The sequence below is a fragment of the Convolutriloba macropyga genome, chromosome 6 (genome assembly GCF_964194025.1).
Source record: "Convolutriloba macropyga chromosome 6, txConMacr16.3, whole genome shotgun sequence".
NCBI lineage: Eukaryota > Metazoa > Xenacoelomorpha > Acoela > Convolutidae > Convolutriloba > Convolutriloba macropyga.
In genome coordinates, this window is record NC_134473.1 from 72,872,124 (window position 1) to 72,895,225 (window position 23,102).

Genomic DNA, 23,102 nt, shown 5'->3' on the forward strand with positions numbered 1-23,102 from the left:
CCCGAACGTTCACACACACACATGCATGTACACGCACACGCACACACACACACACACACACACACACACACACAAGTTTTATGATTTATGAATTTTTAGTCGGAACTTTTCCGTGTGCTCCCTCCGCACGTTATGCGCCCCCAGTTACAGAGCACGTGCCCGTACCCAATAAATAATTAAATATAATTATGGCACGAGCGTCGGGGGCGCAAATATTGTGCGCTCACTAAGCTGGGTATACTGCTGGTCCGTACATTAGATACTTAAACGACGGGGTTAATCGCGGGACCACATGTATAACTTGAGAGTTCAACCTTTAGTTCTACTCTTGGTATATGGTTAATTATTAAAGAAAGTTATGAAAATATGAATTAATAAGTTATGTTAAAAAGCATCAAATATGAACCGAGCATTAGAGGATAGAATAGTTAAAGTCGTTAAGATAGATATAGCACTAGTTAACACAGATTGAAATATTCTAAGTTAACTTGTAACTTAGATAGAATTTAAGATATATTAATTTCTAACTTAGAGAAGTTAAGCTGAACTTACCTGATTTCCAAAATTGTGCTAAGTTAATATTTTCTGACTTAGAAAGTTCGTAGTTAAGAACTTGTCACAAAACCTTCTAAGTTAAAATCTATGTCAAGTAAGTTGAGATTTGAGCAAGGGCAATACGGGAGTATGATTTAAATCAGAATTTATCAGGGACCAATTTTTGTTGAAAGGGAGAGTGTGTGTTGGTTGAGCGTGTGAGCTCCTTTTATACTTGCGGACACGTGGTTATCTAGTATCCTATTGGATAAAGATGACAGTGTCGACAGAGTTACCAAGGTTAGGTTGGTGTTTTCTACGTGGCGTGACAATATCACGTCATGGTAGTTTTAGTTTGAGTTAGTGATCTTAAAATAGTAGCTTTTTCAAAACTACCTAATAATTTGTTCACACGTTAAAATTGATATTGTCCAAATCAAGTTTGTGCGTCACGCACTATAACATAAATTCTCAAAATAACACTAAGACTATCAAATAGTGTTACTGAGTGTAGCATACTTCAGTACATCCCATCCTGGTCCATAGGTATTAAATCAAAACATCAAATTTTACATAATCGAATAAATTATTTAGCTTATTTTTATAATGATTAAGCATTTAAAGTTTATGAGGTAGATGACTTGGTTAAAGTTCTAAAGTTCATCGTAGCTTCTTGTTTTTGAGTTCTCTCTTGAAGAAGGGTTGACGATGTCCTAAGATACAAGGCTGTACAAAATAATAGATCCAATTTTTTTGGGTGGCCGTTGTGGTAGACCGTTTGTAGTTTTCTATAAAAGTTGTACTGTTGTGCTATTAATGCATCTGAAGTTGAATATTAAGATAATACAAGTCAAATAATATACTGGTTAATTTAATGGTCTATAATAATAAGCAAGGTAAATAAATAAGGAGATCAAAATGACTGAGGACAACACCATAAGAGCTAGTGTTGTTGAAATGACTCCCCAAATAAAGAATTCCGTTTCGTAATTCATCTTTATTTGAGTGTTATTGAAGAGTACATCAATCGAAGTAAGCTTTGTAGCTATAGTTTAACGATTTAATATTTAGACTTGGTTGATCATTATGAATTAGCTTCATGAAATAATTATTCTTGCTTTTTGTCATCAATTCAAAATAAATAACAATTTCTTTTTGTTCAAATTCTTCAAGAAATAAAATAAATTCGCAATGGAATTCAGAATAATATAATCCAGAGATTCTGAAAACTTTATCATTAAAACTAATCTGTTTAGAAAAGTTAACCTATGCGGATTCAACATGATCAGAGAGTTGACAATAATCTTTAAACCATTCGATATCAACACCTCCTTCAAATATGTGTTCATTTTGAATAATGTAGTAATTGAATTTTTGTGTCAATAGCAATAGGGAGATTGGAAGACAAATTAATCTTTGAAAGGAATTAAAGGAGAAATTCATATAGTTTTAAAACTACAAATGGCGGATGGAGATCAGAATAAACTTTTAACGAAATGTTGTAACATTATATGTAAAGAGTTCTAGATCCGTGATCACCAAAATATTGAAGACTAACATATTAATTGAAATAAGTGAGCGGTCGAAAGTTTAGATTATTGATGTTAAGAATTTCTTCTGTATGAATAAGCTTTAGAATTTCAAATTAATCGTACTCAGGAATTTGATGAAAATAAACTACAATTTCATTGGAATTGTTATCTTGCAAGAATAAATTAATCTCTTGTAACTCAAATGTCCAATGAACTGACAATGGGTTATAGAATTTATTTAAAACTAAGAATGTTTTAGAAGTTTTAGTAACTTGCGATTGAATAAATTCAGCGAAGTCACAATATGTTTCGAAATATTTAACGTCTAGTGAAAGATTGTAAGACATTAAATAAATTATGGAATTCGATGGAAAAAGTTAAAATGATGAAACAAACTTTTTGTTGGCTGTAAAGATAAAATAATAGTTATATTATTTTTTTAGAGGAGAGCGGACAAACGAAATCCGGAATTTGATAATCAAAACCGACTCATTTTTCACCATAAATTGCGCTGAGTGTAATCATTGAAGATAGTTTCAATAAAGATAGAAGAAATGCGGATTACTTTACTTGATGTAAGTAATGGAATCAAAGAGAGTAAGGTATTCAAAATGACTAATAATTAGGCGTTTAAAATAATTTATTAAATGAATAATTTTCCTCACCGCAGGAGAAAGAAGAAAAAGTAATGAAGGAAGTACTGAACATCAACAGCCACAAATTTATCTATTCCATTCCATGAGTGCTCAACGCGATGAGCAGAGGATGTGGAGTTGATGCTTTAGGTTTGCGATCTCCAGTTGGAGCTCAGTAATCCGTTGTTCGAGCTGTTGAGAGCATTGTCTTTCTGTCAGAAAGTTTTGCTGTACCTGATAATGGAAGGTATCAAGCTGAGGAGTGAGGTTTGCTGTAAAATTATCAAACGGGACTTAAATTGTTTGTCCTTGTAGGTTGTAATTAGTTAGTAGATAAGAAATTTTGTGTGACAAATAACCAATGAGATTGATTCTACTGATGTTGGGTTGCAACTGGTAGATTAAATTCGTATCGTAGTTCGGGTGTCCACTAAAACCGGGGTTTCAGCCTGTATCTCAGCTTGATGTTGTTTTTGTAGGCGGTCTTGCAGGGGGGTAGTTTTGTAATGATGAAGATTAAGAAAGTTTGGTCGTAACGATTGAGTAGTTGTAGTGTTTGCTAAGACGATGGGTAACGTACTGTTTGTCTTGGGTATATTTATTTCTAGTGGTGCCGCTTGGCGCAATGTCTCTCTAATGAATTGTTTACGTGGTGGTTTCTTTGCAATTGTATCTACGGTTTTAGTTCTCTTTTTGGATGCTGTAACCGTGGTTGATGAATTTGCACTAGTTGTTTGAGTTTGTACTGCTGAAATCTTGATAGCTGAGAGAAAGGTTGTAGATGGGGTAACGTGAGTTGTGGGTTGTAGTAGACGGTCCAGATGTTTAGCTCCAGATTGAGGTTTAGAAGTTGATTGTGTATTGTATTCGGGCCAACCACTCGAAGGTTCCTTCTGGAAGACTGGTATCAATTCGTTAGGAATTGAAGAAAGTTCCTTAATTATCAAGTATTCTCTACTCTTATTCTATTCTAAGAGTATACTTTCTGAAGTTATTTTGCAAGTATTCGTTTTTTCTGATTTTTTTGTATTCTCTTTTAAAGTAAATCAGTAGTAAATATGAAGTCAGTCTGTTTTGTATGATCATCATATAGATTGATGATATTATAGCGATAGAGGAATTAATCCTATACTGGAGACGTAGGAACGTTATGATCATTTCAATTTTCGTCTCGATTATTCTCATCATTTAAATTTGGATAACCACTTTTATTCTCATTAGTTAAAGTTCGCATTCTATTATTATCATAAGGTGGGTTTTGAGTAATTCTGGTTGTATCTCCAGATTTTGGAACTTGCATCGTCCTTTCTCTATTTGTATCAGTGTTATTATTCCCTGAATTAGTTGCTACTTGATAGAGAGAAGTCAAAATTGGAACTGACATTAAATCAAATGTGGCAGCAAAGAGTGCTTTACAAAAATGAATAGATGCATCTGTAATTTTGCTATTTTGCATTGCTCGAATTAGGCATAAGACTATGTCGATGAGGAGCCTAATGAATAAGAAAGCGGCAAAGAATATTCCGCATCGCTTAATTATATATTGTATTTTACCAAAGGTTTCAACAAATTGATTATTAAAGAAGTCCGGTGATATGAATGAATCTAGATAAATAGTTCTAAAGTTATAATAGTTCGTGCCTGAAATATTTGAAAATGATTCTCTGATATCTAATAATAACTTAGTAAAGTGTTTGAGAACTCCTTTCGTATTGGAGTTGAAATTTATTGAATTCCAAAAGCTCTATAGTAGAGGTTTGAAGTTTCCGAGTATTATTAAAGTGCAAATAGTCAGTTTTTGTTCCAAGATGGGCTTCGAAATCAATATTTTCATAAAATTGAAATTGCTTTGTATCAACTGTTTTGTTGTCACTGGAACAATTTTTATTTTTAAGCGTGATAGCACCAGTATCAGAATTATATTTGTGAATAGGTTCTCCAGTGTTCATATCGAAACCGTCACGAAGACTAATATATAGAGAATCATAAGGCGTAGGATGTACTATTTGTGGATGACTACATATCGACTGTGGTTTATTATAAACTTGGAACAAAAAGCTTTGTAAGTCGAAATCTGACTGAGCTGAAGTAAGTTTAGGATCCTTTACTATGTAGTATTTGTCAGTATCTTTAATCATTTGAGCGTCAAAAGTGCGAATCATAGTGAAAAGACAATTATTGGGTTCATCTCAATTGTATGCAAATGAATCAGTAGATGTAGAATCGCAGCCTCCTGCTGATAAAGGACAAGGTAGAGGTATATTTTGCCATTTATTAACTGTGCCATCTCTAAGGCTTACATTCAGGCTAACATTTTGCATATATGTTTCATAAGTGTAATGTGTAATCCAACCTCGGGAGTTACATTCATTGTTTCCAGTTCCAACATCGCCTGAGTTAAAGTTTGAGAACAAAGATTTGTCAAAATCGAATTCTACTGAATTGGAAGAAGGGGAAAGCTTTATCTTTTTTTTTCTTTTGCATGTTTGCATTTCTGAGCATCAAGCTTAACTGAAGTAGTAATAGTATTTTGTTTGGCATCTATGCCGCTAGAGTAAAAAAAAATCGCAAAACCAACGTAAATGCTGTTGGGTTGCTTTACCCATAGTTGCTTCTAGCTTAACTTTATAATTTCTTTGGTAGAGAGTGACTCGTGCTTGATTAGTGCTAATTTTGCAGGGTTCTACTTTGTTGAGAGAATACATCTTGTTTGAGATCATTTTTGAGCAGTCAAAGTGGTTAACATGAAAGTTAGGAGCTGTGTTTTCATAGATACTCATCTTTTCAATTGATCTGGCGTCAGTGAAAGACGTTAAGAGTAATAATGCAAGAAGTATAATGAAGATCAAATATTTTGCATAGCAAGCAGTTAAAACTCAGAGAAGGGCAAGAGGTACTATAGTAATAAGTTTAAGAAACTGAACAGAACTAATTTGGTTTCCTATGTAGGTTATAGATCATTCTACTTTTGAAAGAAGCGCTTTCTTATCAGTAAGTTTTTCTTTAAAGAACTGGTCTTTATTCAGTGATAGTGGCAAATGGACGTTGCGTTTTGACCAAATTGATAGCTTTTCAGGAGGCTCTAGTAATTTAAGGTACGGAATTTCTTCAGGTAGACAATTATTTCTCTTCACGAAACATTTTATGAAGTGTGGGTGAGAATCGTTATATTCAAAGAGTATTCTATATTTGCAATAAGTTGAACAATTTCAGACTCAATATCAGTTTCTACAGGTAGGAACAGAGATAAGCAAAGTAATATGAAAAAAACATTTTGTAACTTACGTTTATTACTTCGTCTATTGCTGGTGACTTTTTGATTTCTCCGTCTTCTATTTAATAAAGGAAGACAGTATAAGGTGCGTCTAACAAATTCAAGGTAATATTATCCGTGAAAGTAATCTGATAGTTTAGCTCGTGAACGTGAGCGGGATTATATGGTACCCAAAATATGACAAATTTTGCGTTATTTTCTGAGGTTACAAAGAATGCAACTATTCTCTGTTGATTAGAAACAAAACACTTGTCAAGTGTTACAGTTTTATTTCCGAATTTCAATATTTTCTGTAGGAAGAATATTCCAATATAAGAGAGTGGGTCGTATGGAAGAGCAGTAAGAACTTGTGTTTCAAGGGAAAGTGGTAACATAGATTAAGCGTCTATAGTAAAGGGAGCTTCGATGATATCAAGGACTATTTCGTCTCTGTAGTATAATTGGAAATGAAAGCGTTCAATATGTTCTGGTTTGTTTGGGGTCCAACAAACAATTATTTCTAAGTTTACAAACCGGTCTTTAACGAAGAAAATAATAATGTTTTCTTTGTATGAAATATGCGATCGGTCAATTGTGGCTGACTTATTGTTATGTTTTAAGGTTCTATGCGGGATGTTATAAGGAGTGTAACAAGTTGAGAAAGTTGTTCTTGAAGCTATAATCCCGTAATCGTTTACCGGAATATTCATTAATCAGTTGGTGGTTCTAAAACCAAACAAGGGACATTTGAAATATCTAAATCAACTAAACTCGAAGAATGAATTTGAATTAATAAACTGTTAAATTGTTGAGAGTTATATTTTCCCCAGAAGACAGCAATAGGGTCTTCATTAGAATTAGTGGCAAAGAACACTACAGTTCTTACTTCGTTAGAAATTTGACATTTAGCTAAGGTGTTTAGTTCACTATTGAATTTCAACTTTTGATTTGCCTTAATAGAAACTTTCGCAAGTTTATCAGGGTCGATACAAATAGAACTATGAAAATCGTTTTGGTCGAATGAGACTTCGGTCATAAATTAGAATTGATTAGCTTTAAGGGGGTTGTAATTGTGTTATGCAATGTGTTAACTGGTGATGAATGTGTTCAATATGAGTAGTGTTTGTTAGAATTTAGAAACTTTCTGAATTGTCAAGTCATGTACTATGTTCGATCTGAAGGGTTATGGACTCCTTCTATAGTTACTGACTGAGAACTGAATTAAGAATTAATATTGAACTTAGATACCTGATATATGTCTTGTGGAGATCTTTTGTGACAAGTATTTGCTGGTCACAAATTGAAATGCTTGAAAACTTTGCTAAGTTTTCTAAGTTTATTAATTGAAATGTGCAAAATGTGAAAAATATAAATTGGGACAGAGAGAAAGAGAGAGAGAGAAAGAGAGAGAGAGAGAGAGAGAGAGAGAGAGAGAGAGCGATGGTTAAGTTAGAGCTGAATTTGTGATTTTGAGAGCTGAAGTGATTTTGAATTTTTGTAGGACTCTTATATAGTAGTTGTCAGGGTTAAGTTACCAAAATATATGTGCTCACTTCTGATTGGTTAATAACTAAGATTGGCTAAAGCCATATAGCATGGTACTAAGCTTGTGATATGGCTAAGATGTTGCGCTGAGTTCTCTATTTCTGTCATCAAAACTGCGATTCTTAATAGAATTTGGGCAAAAATTACGTGTTTTTCGACCAGTTCTGCAAAAGGAAAATGAACAGTGTATCATTTGTTGTCTGTCAATAGTAGCTAGGTCAAAAGGTGGCATAATATTAACTTGAATATATCCTATTTTGTCAGTTATTTCATGAAGTTGCGTATTAAGCCTATAATCAATCTTAATACATGGGCGAATCGTGAAAGTTGAAGTTCTCGACAACTAAGATAGCAAGGTTGACGATTTTTGGGCTGAAGGAAGTTTGTGCTTCATATCGTCGTCTGATATAAAAATAATTAGCAAAAATCTTACAAACTTTCTAGGGCTACCTTTTTTTTTCTATAGCCAATCTTAATACATGGGAGAGAAATTGAATTGACCAGTACTTTGTGACAAGGGTTGTGACTTTGTGTAAGGTTTGCACTTAGGTGAGATAATTCTTAACTGGGAAATTTAAAAGTGCGGTTAGTTATTTGTTCATAAGTGCTTTAATGTTTATTTTAAACATTCCGCCGGACCTTAAACTAGTACGGTTAGCCTTTATTTGTTGACTGTGTAAAATGCTTAATTGTGTATTTCCTAACAAAATGTGGTTTAGTGTGGGTTAAATAGTTTGCAAGGGACAAATTTCTCTACTTAGGGTATGTAACTTAGATTAGGTATTTGCTCATGGGGGAATTGTTTCTACTTAGCTTTGCTTTGGGTAACAAGTGTTTTCAGCGTTAGTTTGCAATTAAAGGTATGCGTAAACGTTGAAAGTGTATGAGTGTTGAACATGTATAGAAGTTATGTGTGTGTAACAGTTTGCAATAGTGATTATTTGCGTACTTTGTGTAAGAATTGCGTTGAGTGGGCTATTTGCTTTTTGCCTTTAACGTTCTTACTATACAGATGGCCCTTGTTTATCTTTTACTCAAATCTTTAGCCGTTCTTTAACTTCTTTAACTTTCTTAATTTTTCATTTCTAACTTTCTTTCTTTATTTTAATCTTTCTGTTCTCGATTTAATCTTCAACTTTAGAATCTTCATTATGTCTTTCTGGGTTATGAACTTCTTGGAGCCGGGTGAGGAGCTTCAAAACTTGTTATGTGAGGCGGAATATCTTCTCGAACAACAGGGCATAGTTCTAGTTCCTGTTTCTGATTTCAGACTAAAGGTGCGTCAGTACCTTTATAAAAATTATTTTTAAAAAAATATCGGGGGTTTGGAAGCTTCTGATTTTCTGTTTTACTTATCAACTTCATACGAGCACCTTAACATCATCTTGGGACATGAAGAAGTATTGGGAATCTGTCGGGCCAGTACCATGCACAATCCGTGGGACAAGCGAGAAACTCGCACTGTCTCAAGCAGGACAGTGGATGTGATTGAGTTCTTCTTGGGAGGAATGTGAATACTGTTTATTGACTTCTAGATTTAAGTTAGTGTCATCTAGAGGCTTTCAGCCAGGCTGTTGGAGAAAAATTGTGTATTGAGACCAAATGTTGGAATATGAAGCTTGCATATGAGGAAAATGTGAGAAGTAAGAAGAGAGAGAAAAATTAAAAAAAAATGGGTATAGGGTACAGTTTTGTGTTTAGTTCTTCAATGAGTTTAACGTGGGCCACAAGGTAGAGGGGGAACATGGGGCTCACGAAAATTTAGAAAACCACTTATGGGCGTTACAACAGGCGTGGTGGGACCCAGAATTAGGCCCAGTGTTGCAGGACGCATATAAGAGGTTAAAGGCCTGGAATCAACAAGAATTTTTTCTCTTTAAGCCTGGGGGTCTAAAACATTCAGTAATGAGCGGCCTTGTAGAAAAATTTCTGATAGTCGAATAACTACTAAGTGCTTGTGTGTTATATATAGAGCTTTTCATTTTTCGCATTTATGCTTTTATCTACTTTTTATTTGGTTTTGAGCGTAAAAACGCTTTTAATATAAAAGTTGTTATTTGAAAAGAGATTTTGTGTCTCTACTTCTTTTTGAGTTTATGTATCAAGTCAGAAGGAATAGGTTCACCAAAGAATGTAGGTGCTTTTCTATTACGCTGAGGTCTGCTCAATATTTCATTTGCGTCTGGTAAATTAGATATATTAGGTGATGCTGTAGGTGTAGGATTATGAGGTGATGATGTGGGACTGTTATGCGTTGCTTGGGGGAATAATTTGCGTGTAGCTTTAAATTTACTAGTATTATCAGGTGGAGTAGAAAAATTTTCTTGCTGTGGGCTATTAGGTGAATACATATTTTGCATAGGGTAGGGGGTTGAAATGCATGGGGGTAGAAAATTAGAAGAGTTTGTGCCTTGAATGTGTGTAGTGTTATCTACTCGTTTTTGTAGCGATTCTTAGCCTGAATCTTTTGTTGGGGTAGCCTCAACGTTAAATGTTGGCTGTAGTGTAGTACTGGGATTAACAGCATGTTGGGTTTCTACTAAGGGCCACTGCGCAATAGCAATATGTTGTGCACCTCTATGAGCACTAGATCTGGCTATATTATGCTTATTATAGTGAGTATAATAATCATCAGTGTCGTCTGGAACTGCATAGTTCTCAACTAACTCTTGTATTTTCTCTTCTTTCCGCGGGTAATAAGGTTCTATATGATTTCTATGGACGTTTTTCTTCTCATTTGTTTTATCATGTTTTATTTCATATGTAGTATTAGTTAGCATTCGTTGCACAGTGTAAGGGCCTGAGCGTAGCTTTTGTAGCTTTTTAGTCTTTAGTAGTTCTTTAGAGTGACTTTCTAATAGTACTTTTCTACCTTCAGGTATAGGCTTTCCGAGTTTAAATCTCTTTCTATACTTGTGTGCTTTATTCTTAGTTCGTCTACGTTTAGTGTAGGTATTCGAATATATGGTTTTAAATGTATTTTCTCGCTTTAACATTTCGTTAGATAATCTGTTTTGTAGCAATTTCTCTATCTTTTTTTATTACAAGTTTCTTCACTATGCGAGTGTGGTGTTAGATTATTACAATACTCTGATGTGCATTTCTTTTGATTATCTCGTAGTAGTCATAACTTTAGTGACAAGGGTATTTGCGGTTTCGTTCCGAATAGTATTTCATAAGGGGTATATCCCGTACTGTAGTTTACTGCAGTATTGTGTGAAAATGCAAATTTACTAGTGTACTCGGACCAATTAGATCCACTTTTACTAATAAATATGTCTTAGGTAATTAGTCAAATGTTTATTTTGTACTTCTACTTTGACGTTAGTCCGCGGTGAATATGCAGTTCAGGGGCATAGTGTAAATCCCATTTCGTTTGTATAGTGAACGAAATCATTACTAATAAAGGCTTTGCCGTTATCATGTACTGTTTGTTGCGGTATACCAAATGTAGTTATAAATTTCTCTAGTTGGTTTACTGTTTCGAGAGCTTCGGTATTCTTGCTAGGATATACTTGTATAAATCTAGAGAAGGCATCTACTATTACAAGACAAAATCTATTTCCTTTACTAAGTGGTCGTAGTGGACCTTTATGATCAATATGAAGTGTATGTAGGGGTATAGCTTCTAATTGTTCTCATGGTTCTAAGGAAGCTTCGTTCAAGTCTTTGCGTGCTGACTTATTAGTTTGGCAGCTTAAGCAATCTAACATTAACATTTCAATCCATTTAAACATACCGGGCCAACAGAAATATCGCTTAACTCTATTGTAAGTTGTGCTTTCTGCTCTATGACCACTAAGTTCAATCGTATGTGCGACTTCGAATATCTTTATAAATAGTGAAAGTGGTGCACATATCCTAACGTCAAAAGAGCCGTCTTCACAAGGTTCGGAATAACAGAGTAAATCATATTGACTCTCTAGAAACAACAAGTTGAAGTTATTTCTATAAGTTTGTAATGCTTTAGATTGTTTAATAATGTAGTCCTTTTCTGGAGCTTTGCCTACTTTTAACCAATCTCTAACTTTATCTATCACGGAGTCGTTTTTCTTTGTTCTTCAAGAATATTATCAGTGTCAAGATTAGCGTTTTTTGCAAAATCTGTAACCTTAGCTATTAAATCTAATGTATCTGTGTGGGAATCCTTTTCTGAGATGTTTTGAAAAGCTTCTGGTTCAATAAGTTTCTTAAAATTTGTTCGTCTAATGTAGTCGGCTTTAGCAGATTCTAATTGTACTATAAGTGAGTTTTCAATATTACCCACTATTAATTCTAACCAATCTTGATCGTCGTAACCTTCTCGATCATCGCTTATTTCAGCTATTTCTTCTATCTCGGAATAGTAGTGATTGTCATACTGACTAGTTAGTTCTGAAGTTATTTTCTTTATTTGATTTATTTGAGTTCCGTACCGAAAACAATCAGAAAAACTGTGTATAGCATTACAATGCTCATCTATGTAGTCTTGTGCATCATCTACACCAAAGTCACCTTCATCGTTTATATTGATTAATTTCTTTCATTCGCCTTTGACTTGAGCAATAATTGGATAACAGTCGTTAGCTGTTGCGTCCTTATCGTTTTGATGCAATACAGAATAGTTAACTTCTTTTCCGCTAATATGAAACTTTATATCTTTAGGTATTACTTTGTGTTCTAGTTGATAAAGTTTAGCATCTGCTAAACAAACGTTTCGGCTAAGAATGTCAGGGAACGCTAAGTTTTTGCCTTCATATAAATTGCAAGTTTTGGAACTTAGTTATTACAACTTGATACTTAAAGAAACGATGTGACATTTGTCCTCGTCGTGACCAAAGAAATTGAATTGGTCTGTGATCACAATATAGGTAAATTGCAAAAGGAGATACAATAACATAAAATTCATATGTTTGTAATGCAGATATTATTCCGCATAGTTCTCTATGTTGAGGGGACATCTTTTGTTCAGCTTTATCAAATACTCTCGAGTTTGTGGAAATCATACGTTTTCTATCAGGAAAATTTTGTATAAGAGCACAACCTGTTCCTAAATTAGATGATTCAGCATGTATATGAAAGGGATAGTCATTAGAAGGAAATGCGTTAGAAATGTCGTGATAGAATCTTTGTTTAATGTCTGTGAATACCTTTTCGTGTTGTAACCACTTGAATAGTGTTGTATCTTTAGTTAAGTCATATAGATGTTTTGCATCTATGTGAAAATTCAAAATATAGGTGTGATAGAAACCCATCATTCCTAAAACTCTTAAAACTTCTGTTTTCGATTCTGGCGTTTTTAGGTTTCTAATATCATCTATGCGCGAAGCAATAGGCGATAGTCCGTCTTTAGATAAAACATGTCCTAGAAATCTCATTTTTGGTAAGAAAAACATTGTTTTATCGGGGGCTGCTTTAAGGTTTGCCTTTCGAAGCAAAGAGTGATACTCTTTTACTATTGTTAACATTTCTCGCTTACCTTTAGCTTGTAATAAAGTATCGTCTATGTATGTTTTGGCTTGTTTACGCTTTATAAGAGGTCCAAGTGCATAACTCATTAGTTTGCTAAAGAAACTGGGTAACGGCCTAAGACCATAAAATCCTACTTGATAGGTGTATTGTCTATCTCCTAAAATAAAACTTGTAACCTTCTGTGTATATTCAGTTAGTGGTACTTGATTATAAGCTGATGATAAATCACTACTTGTAAAAATAGTTCCGGTTATTCTTGTCATTAGAACGTTCGGTGGTTCGAGTGGCCAACTAGAATTACTTGTATCAGTTATAGAGTTTAGCTATCTAGCATCAATGACTAGTTTTACACAATCCTTCTTAGGTAATATGATAACGGGATTGACAAACCAACTATTCATATCATCGTTCTCATTGAGCTCTCTGATTATTCCTGCTTGAATTAATTCATCCATTAGTTTTTCTAATTTATCTCTGAGATGAATGGGTATTTTGCTTGGTCGTTGCTTTTTAAAGGTTGCGTCTTTCTTTAGGGGTAAATCAAACTTATGCTTAGTTTTGCCAATATCATACTTATGATTTAAATAGACATCATTATCCTGAAGTATTATTTCTATCAACTCAAACAATTCATCATCAGTCAATCACTTTTTGTGAAATCAAAATTATCTAAGAGCTTTTCTAGATATTCTATGTCTTGGACTGTATGTCTATTTTGTGGAATTACAAATTCACAAATCGCTTTATTTATGATTCGATTGCTTTGTAGTTTATCTCTAAATTTAGGAAACTGGTCATTGACTCTAAGTCTACATAATTCTTTGGCTTCGGTAGAGAAGTCTGTTGCTAATTCTTTTTCATCTTCTTTGCATTTTTCTATTAACTCACTTTCAATAATCTGGAGAACCTCTTCCTGTTCTAGTGTATTGGTTTCTACTTTTTGTAGTTTTTCAGTATCATCTTTGCTTGTATACACATAGATAGTTATTCCTGAATTCTTAAATGTTTGTTCAATTAGAAAAGATATCTCTCTCCAATCCATTCCGTCTAAACCACAAGCTATTTTTGGCATCGCTATACAGCAAAAATTTAGTCCCAGTGCATGATCTCTCATAGCAAGTGGCGTTGTTTCGATTGTATCAATTGTTGGCTTCTCATAATGATTAGCCTTAGTGATCAGATTATATACTAAGTTATTATCTGCTCTGAAAGTTATTATGTCACCTATATCACAGTTTCTACTTTTACAGTAGTCTTTTAATAAGGGTATTCTTTTGGAGATTGTGTTAGCAAAACTTTTTCTCATTTCTGCATCTGAGGATATTGTGTGCGCTATAGGCATATTAGAGTCAAATATAGATTGGGTACGAAAATCTACATATCTAATGCAAGAATTAGTTTGAATTTGCTGTGCTTCTTATAAATTGTTTACTACTGTGTTCAGTATAAAGCAACTGTTATAGTCCTTACTTTCGTTTAGTATTGTACTTGTATATTCGGCACAGTTTTTGATATTGTACCTTTGTATAGCTTTGTCGGTTATATCACACATAGCATAACCTATTATTCCTCTATTTATCTGTATTGGGTGATTCTTTTGACTCTCCATGAATATGGGTAGAAATTCTTCAGATTGTGCACAAAGTGTGTTCACAAAGACTAGGTCAGTCTTTGCAACATTAATATGGGGCATGAAATATGTTCCTGGTGGAAATAAGGCTTGATTGGGGTGCTTTTGCTTGTACAGTTGTGTACTTTTCTGTTGCAGAAAGATCGGTTGAGCTATGTTTAAAGCAGTCATTTTAATTATGTATGGATAATCGTTCTCATTGTTGAGTGAGCCTTAGCACATTAAATTCCTTTCAGTTTTTAATTCTACTGCGGGGATATCGAAATGAAGTGCTTTTAAAAACAAATGACAAAAATCAATACCTATTATGTTCTGTCTCTGATCTTTAGTAACGAATACTTTATGGGGGACTGTATATTTACCGTCAGTTTCAATGCTAGATTGAATAGTTGTGTAGCCAAGCATTTTGGTTGATGAACCAGTATATGTTTTTGAATCACAATTTGTATTTTGTATATGCAAATTTTGTCCAAGGTTTAATAGAGCAGGGTATGTAGGATAATTGATGATAGTGCACGTTGATCCTGGTTCAATCGTGAACTCTACTTCTAAACCACTATTATTTTTAATGTCTCCGGTGGCAAAGTCATATAAATTGAGGTAAATTTTTGACTTAGTACTACTTTCTTTAGTAGCGTTCGGAGACTTCAAAACTTTAAAGGAAAGAAGTCTGTTATAGCATTTACGTATTCATCGTCACCTTCAACGAAATTTATTTGATTTGGTTGTAGCTGAATACTGTTAGGTTTTGATTGTCTTTGATGTAGATTGTTATTTCTACTTGGTGTATAGAAGCTAGCACCTTGTTGTGGCTGTTGCTGTTGTTGTCGTGATGATGATTGTTGTTCAAGATTTGTTTCCTTATTTCTATATTTGTTTTACTGAGGGAATGTCTTTTCGTACGGTTGTGTAAGTCTATTACCATAGTTACTAAAAGACGTATTTTGTTGTGGAAAATTAGGCTTGTTGAACCTAGGACTATAGTTTGAGTAGACACCTCTTGGTTAATAACCTTGGTTTCTAGGACCATTGAATCTTGTATTGCCTCGGTTATTTTTTCTATAATCATTACAGAATGTTATATTTGGCCTTCTTGGTTCAACTAGTTCCTTTCTCAATTTGTTAACACTATCATCTATCTGTTTCTTTGTGCATCTAGAGATGGAATGACCATTGCTTCTGCAATAATCACAGAATCTATTACTGTTAGGTCTGCCTTTAATGTTTGGGTCTCTAGGCCTAGAAGTATCTATAGCATTCATTTCGTTGCTTTTGAATAGACTGGTTAAAACATTAATTTTTCTCTCAAGTGTTTTAAGTTTATCTATTCCCGTAGCTCCACTAGACTCTGTTGCTACAGAAAATGTTAAGGCTTTTACGACTAAGTGATCAACAAACTGTGTCCAAGTTATTGAAGGATTCTCAATAAGTTTTTCGTGCGCTTTGCGTTTTAAACCTTGTGGTCTTAGTCCTCTTATAGCAAAATCTATGTATTTCTGACTTCGTTGTCTTTGTTGGATTTTTTTCTCCCTTCTTATATTGTCATCACCTTCAATGTTTGTTGGTGTCTTTTCTGGCTAACCTTTATCAACTCCACTCTTTTTTCTATGTAGATAGTTCTTTATTAATTCTCCGTCCTGCCTGAATGTGTTCTCAACCTCAAGTCTAAGTCTAAATTGGTCTCTACCGACTGTGAATCTTTTTTATAAATTCATCTTTTAAAGTATTCCAATTTGTAGAATCTGTGACTTCACTTTCAAACCATTCTAGTGCTGTATCAGTTAAAAGTGAGCCGAATAAGGATTGTTGCCTTTTATCATAGCTAGTTTGTGCAGCGGGTGCTGTAGGCCTAGTTCCTAGTGAAAAGAGTATTTTGTTTTCTACAGAGTTCAAAAAGAAGTGGCATCCTGATTAGGATCATTGCCTGAAAAGGATACAAGTGAAAGATTTGGATGTGTTATGGGAGTTTCAGGTAGGGGAGTAACGGCAGGTGGAGAAGTACTGCCACCAGGACCTGTCATTGTTTAAAGGACTGAAGTTATTGTATTAAAACTATTTAGAATAGAGGAATAGTTTAATTCTAATTCAAATAAGATTTTAAGTGAGAAGCCCTTTGAATAGTTAAATTACACAAGTTAATTTAATGGCTTCTCTATAATAAGTGAACAAGTTAAATTTAGGCAGGCTTCTCTGATAGTTTAAATGAACAAGTTAAATTGAGATTGCCTCTCTGTATTAAATGAACAAGTTAAATTGAAGTAGCCTCTCTGGGACCACCATTTATACTGCTGGTCCGTACATTAGATACTTAAACGACGGGGTTAATCGCGGGACTACATGTATAACTTGAGAGTTCAACCCCTAGTTCTACTCTTGGTATATGATTAATTATTATAGAAAGTTTAATGCAAATATGAAATAATAAGTTATGTTAAACAGCATCAAATATGAACCGAGCATTAGAGGATTGAATAGTTAAAATCGTTAAGATAGATATAGCACTAGTTAACACAGATTGAAATATTCTAAGTTAACTTGTAACTTAGATAGAATTTAAGATATATTAATTTCTAACTTAGAGAAGTTAAGCTGAACTTACCTGATTTCCAAAATTGTGCTAAGTTAATATTATCTGACTTAGAAAGTTCGTAGTTAAGAACTTGTCACAAAACATTCTAAGTTAAAATCTATGTCAAGTAAGTTGAGATTTGAGCAAGGGAGCAATACGGGAGTATGATTTAAATCAGAAGTTATCAGGGACCAATTTGTGCTGAAAGGGAGAGTGTGTGTTGGTTGAGGGTGCGAGCTCCTTTTATACTTGCGGACACGTGGTTATCTAGTATCCTATTGGATAAAGATAACAGTGTCGACAGAGTTACCAAGGTTAGGTTGGTGTTTTCTACGTGGCGTGACAATATCACGTATAAAATAGCACTAAGATTATCAAATAGTGTTACTGAGTGTAGCACACTTCAGTACATGGGGACACAAACGGAAAAGATCCAAATAGTCATGTCTTCTTGATGTTTTTATCACACGAGTCAATGAATTAATAAGATTTGAAAATGAAAATGCAAAAAATCACTATTTCTACCCTTTTGGTGAAGTTGGGAAGAAAGTTACAAGATAACCATCTGACTTGTAAGTTCTTACAAGTTAACCATCCTTCATAAAAAACTTGTAAGTTCTTGTACGTTAGCCATCTGTCTCAGCCCGGGAGGCTACACTCAATTTAAGCTGGCAGAGTTAAAGCCGACCAACGCCAGTCTGTTGAGAGCAATCCGCTCAAAGTTAGTCGGTTATGTCTACTGGTTATCATAACGTTGGTTATGATAGCACATTATGTGTTTAGGCTATAAGTATTAAGATATCCTGACTTTTTTTCGGACAATTAATCGCCAAAATTTAAATCCAATATTAATGTCACTTGTGCAACTTAAATCCTAATTGAGAAAACTCAAATTGCTTTGCAATGAAAATTCGGGAAATTGTTTGGTTCATTAAGTTGTTAATGCAATTCACTAGTTTTTCTATCGGTTGAATTAAACATCGGCTTAAAGTCTTTCACGATCCGACAACAAAAGGGGCTCTGATAGAGCCAAAAAAGCAGAAATCAGACGCGGATCTAAACTGTCGCTTAATTTGACAAACTCGTTCAACAAGAATGACACAATTATTAACTTCAATCCAACGATTTACCACACTGATAAAGAGATGGATGATACTGACAAGAAACAAATTGATTCAAGCGAAAAAAAGAAATCGGTTGACAAAAGCAAAAATGAAAAGACAGAAAATAAAAAGGACGCGAAAAAGGAACCGGCAGAAGATGACCAGGTACAGGTAAAATAGAATCAGTGAGAGTTTTCACGGTTATCTCTATCATCAATTTGGTACATGTTTATCTTTCCTATGGCGCGCTTGCCCATTTGGCCGACAGGGGGTTTAACAGACAGGCCAAAAATGAGAATTTATGCCGGACAACCCGACCATAAACCATGCTAACAATGGTTGGACAAATTCGTGAATTTTGACCAATCAGATTTGGGAACCAATCAGATTCAAGTTTTCGGCCATATTTCTCATTTTTATCTTGTTGGCTAAAGTCCCTATCGGCCAATATTTCTAGCACCCTTTGTTTCCTCAACTATTGTCTTCATTTTATCCCCCGGATTGTTATTCAATTTTTTCGGTCTGGAAAACTTTCACCAGTAATATTGGTTTATAAAGTTGAGTATAGGGTCAATGTTAACTTGAGATTTGCTTTGAGATCAGCCCAAAAAGAAGAGTTTGTTTTTGATACTATTATCTTCAGTGTTTTGCCTATTGGAGATTTTGATTTAAAAAAGAACTTAATACTAGTTGCGGTTAGTATGTGTGCTGAAATCCTTTTACATGTTTAAAATTGGATCTTTTCCGTTTGTACCCCCCCCCCCCCCAGCTTAGTAGGTGCATATTATTAGGACCCCCATTTTTCATATTTTTACATAATGGTTTACTATGTAAGGACGCATGCTCTGTAACTGCGGGGAGCATAACGTACTGGGGGGGGGGGGGCACAAATGGAAAAGATCCCTAAAATTTTTTAATGATTCGTCATCTCAATTTCTTTAAAAGAGACCTATATCGTTCGCCTGTTCACGCTTTATGTTCATTATTTCAGGGATTTAAAAAAAAATGTTCTCTAACAACTGAACATTCATTATGCAGCTAAGCGCTCCCGCGTCAGCCAATCGGAAACTAAGCAACGTTTTCGCCTTCAAACGCAACCTTAACAATAAGAGAAAGCTCAGTCAAAACCCTCAACTGGCCCTTCTATCGCCAGCGGTTTTAACGACCGAGTTCGCTTTCAGTCCGACCCGCGGGTCCCCTAAATTAGACCACGAAAAGTCACTAAACGCCAGCATTTCCGCTGGAACCAGAAACAACCAGTTCTTAAATGTGACCCCAACCCGCCAGAGTCAAATAACTCTGGAAATTGAAGACTCGGACCGCAGTCATATTGATGGGGGTAATTCCGAACGAGATTTCAAGTCTGAGTTCGGAGAGCTTGAGGGCGATTTGGGCGAACCAGATGATGATGATGATGATGATGACTCCGAAGATGAAGATGAAGGAATCGGCGACTCTGATGACGTGGAAATACCTCTGATTAAAAGCTACAAAGATAACAAAAGAGCTAAAAATAAAGTACAGAAATTTAGTTTTTTTTGCACGTATCGGAGGAAGTTATGTGATCAATTTAGGGTTCTTTCCCATTATAGCCCCCCCCCCCCCAATCTTAGTGGTCAGATAACCTATAGTCCCCCCAATCATGGCAATTATACAATAATGGGAGGGCTATAATTTCATGGGGGGGGCTATAATGGGAAAGACCCCAATTTAGTTCTTAGCAACAAACTAACGGCATGTGCAATGTTTTCAACTTTCAGAGTTATTCAATCATACGCAATAAGAATGGTTATCACCAAACGATCAGTACTGATCGTTCATGTCAGTAAAAATCTTCATGTCTCATTTATAACACTCAAATGAACAGAATCTCTTTTTTATTCAAAGTCTATATAGTGTGCTATAACCAGTTCACCGAACACGCAAATTTACGCTCTCGAACTTATACAATCTCCTATAACTCATTATATCGTTCTTTTTTGTTACTCGAAGCTTCGTGTCTCTAGCCAAGCTTACGTTAAACAGTTAGAGCTTCTTTTCAAGCTTGTTATTTCTAGCTGACCTGTGCACAAAATTTATATTATATTGTTTTCGACCAACTTTCTAACAAATTTGCGGCATATTTGTTTTTTTTTCGTTGCTTGAAACTGGGAAAACAAAAATATGGGAAGACAGTTGCTGAATTTCCAAGTACGAGAATCGGTTGAAGGAATCTAGCGACGCCAAGTAATTCAAATTTTATTTGTTTATAAGTTGTAATTTTTGATCAAAAACAAATTTTTTCATTCCATTGGTAAATTTTGGATACTTTTCAATCAAAACTCTGAAGTGAAACCAGCAGCAATAACTTACGCAAGCATAGTTTTGATGAAAAATTTTTCATATCCTTGAAAACAATCTCTATTTGCGACGCTAAAACTTTTTTCTGATCTTTAATTGGGTTGCATTTTGTTGCCTTTTAACTGCTCTATCGTTGCTGGTTATTGGGGTTCTAATTATCATTATTGCTAGCCAGACTGTTCGTGCTTTTAGTTATTTGAATTGCAGGGTGATTGTGTTGATTCTTCCCAAATGTATAATTTCATTTCCATTTCTATCAGAAAAAAAATAACGAATAGTTGAACGATAACACCACTTTGAAATTTTGCATGGACGCTCATTTTTATGTTTAAATCGGGTAAAACTCCCAGTAAAAGGAAACATTTCTTTTTGATGCAAAAAAATTCAAAAACACAAAACATTTCATATTTACAAATTACCTAAAGAAATTTTCGAAAGCTAAAACAGACATTCGGGGTGCTCATATCTTTGTTATTGTTCAACTAAGACGTTGTATTTTTTTTAAATAGATCAAAAGTCTGAAATAAGGTTGTTGGTTAAATTTTCAGAAGAAACAAAAAGGAGATCCGAAAGACGATGACGAAATTGTCCTGGACTGGTGGACCAAGTACTTCGCATCCATCCAGTACTTCAAAGAGAAACAGTCGGATGTTCCAGCTGAGATGAAGTCGACCAAAGGGGACAAGAAAAAGTCAAATGTGAGTTCAGGAACAGGAGTTGTCGAAGGCGATGACCCGGATGATGACGACGAGGAGGCGGAGTCCGACAACGGTAGTTGTTGCATACTTTACAGACCAAAAGAATTAAAAGCTTCGATGAAAATAACTCCCCCGTTGCTATCAATCACCAGCTAACGCCTTAATGCACCCCTCTTTCAACTCCATCACTTCTCTTTTTCTCTGTCAAGGTTAAGCTAGCCTTCCTAAGCTCAATCTAGCCATACTGGCGCAAGAAACTGTTATGGGGTCTATTCAGGCTCAACTACTGTGAAAATGGACCAGTACTGGTTTCCAACCAGCATCTCTTACTTACAAGCCCAGTGTGCTTTCCATTTACACCAACTGGTCTTAAGCTCTCGAACTTGGGCATCTCTTATAACCCGTTCTCACGTTCTTTCTTATTCCTCAAGGCTTCATTTTTCTAGCCAAGTATACGTTGAACAAGTAGACCCAGAGCTTTTCAGCACTGAATAAGAACAAACCGAATGAATCATGATAAATCTAGCTAATCCTACGGCGTAGAGAAACTACAGTCTAAATAGAAACTGTGAAGAATGATTTGCAAACGTGTCTTCATCTGTGAAGAATGATTTACATACGTGTCTTTCTCTGTGAAGACTGATTTACAAACGTGTCTTCCTCTGTGAATGACCATTTATTAACGTGTAAACATCTGTGAAGGACTATTTATTATCGTGAACACATCTGTGAAGGACCATTTGTCAAAATGTAATCCTCTGTGATGGTCTATTTATCAACGTATTGTTCAAAATAGTTAAAATGAGCACTTTCGGAGCGCTCACATTATATACAGAATAGTTTCATACAACAAAATGAAAATTTCGAATAACCTTGCAAATGTGTGAAATTGTTGCAACGTGTCGTTTGAATTGAATTAACGAATCGACAATTTCAATTAACAGTATTTCAAACTGGCTCCGACAAATCCAGATCAATTTTAGGCAATTTTTCATAGCACTTGCTTCCGATCTGAAAGAGAAGAAAAGGGAATCAGGGGCTAAAAATTGAACATCACTTTGTAAAAAAGGCTTTGACTTCTCCCAGTGTTGAAACTGAAGCAAAGTTGGCTATTTTAGGTTGTGGAATTGTTCTGTTAGAAACAGTGCTGGTTGCTTATATTTCCCCAGACTTTGGATAAAAACTTGCTGATTGTCCAGAATTATTGAGTTATTAGCGATAAGCTTGGTTCCGGCGTTTACAACTATCTTGAAAAATTCAGAACCATAGTGATCTGTAAATGATTCCCGTTTTTAATCTCAGCGCCGGTGGTTGCGTGATGATCTCCGTTTTCATCTCTCTGCGCCGGTGTTTACTTGGGCGGGGGCGGGGTCGGGGGGGGGGAGTGGATCCGACTTATTTTTTAAATTTATTGTCGTTTATGTCAAGCTTATCCTATGCACAATTTACATTAGGTTGTTCTCTCAACTTTCTAACAGAAACTGCTCGCCTGTTGTTTGGGATCAATTGGATTGACCTTAATAGATTTTGAAATCCTTTTATTTCAACCCTAGAAGAGTTTTCTCGTCAATCCTGTAGTGTTTTGTACATCATCGTTTATCTTATTAAGGCGATGCGTATCTAAGTTCTTAAACATTTAGAAGAGGATTACTTTCGAAAATGTTTTTCAGACTGGCCAAAAAGTAAATGTCTAGATAATTCCTAGAAATTTGAATAAGATTTTATTAACGTTAAATAATAACATTATTTCAAAATATTGCTCCACAAAGAGCTTTCGTTCACAAAGCTTTTGTTCAAGAGTGATAATTTTTT

At 34.9% G+C, this 23,102-nt stretch overlaps 2 protein-coding genes across 5 annotated transcripts in view; one reads left to right on the top strand and one right to left on the bottom strand.

Annotated features, from left to right (window-relative positions):
- The window catches only part of LOC142340602 (putative pterin-4-alpha-carbinolamine dehydratase), a 305,724-nt gene that overhangs the window by 105,788 nt on the left and 176,834 nt on the right, over positions 1 to 23,102 (bottom strand). The gene's annotated exons all lie outside the window — the stretch shown is intronic.
- LOC142340595 (otoferlin-like) overlaps positions 1 to 23,102 on the top strand; it is a 126,906-nt gene that overhangs the window by 62,759 nt on the left and 41,045 nt on the right. For 3 of the 4 annotated variants that reach the window (XM_075391270.1, XM_075391272.1, XM_075391274.1), the window contains 2 exons: positions 19,291 to 19,770; positions 21,141 to 21,363. In XM_075391270.1, coding sequence (XP_075247385.1) covers positions 19,291 to 19,770; positions 21,141 to 21,363 — 703 coding nt within the window. The remainder of the gene's footprint in view (positions 1 to 19,290; positions 19,771 to 21,140; positions 21,364 to 23,102) is intronic. The other variant, XM_075391273.1, reaches the window with a different exon arrangement.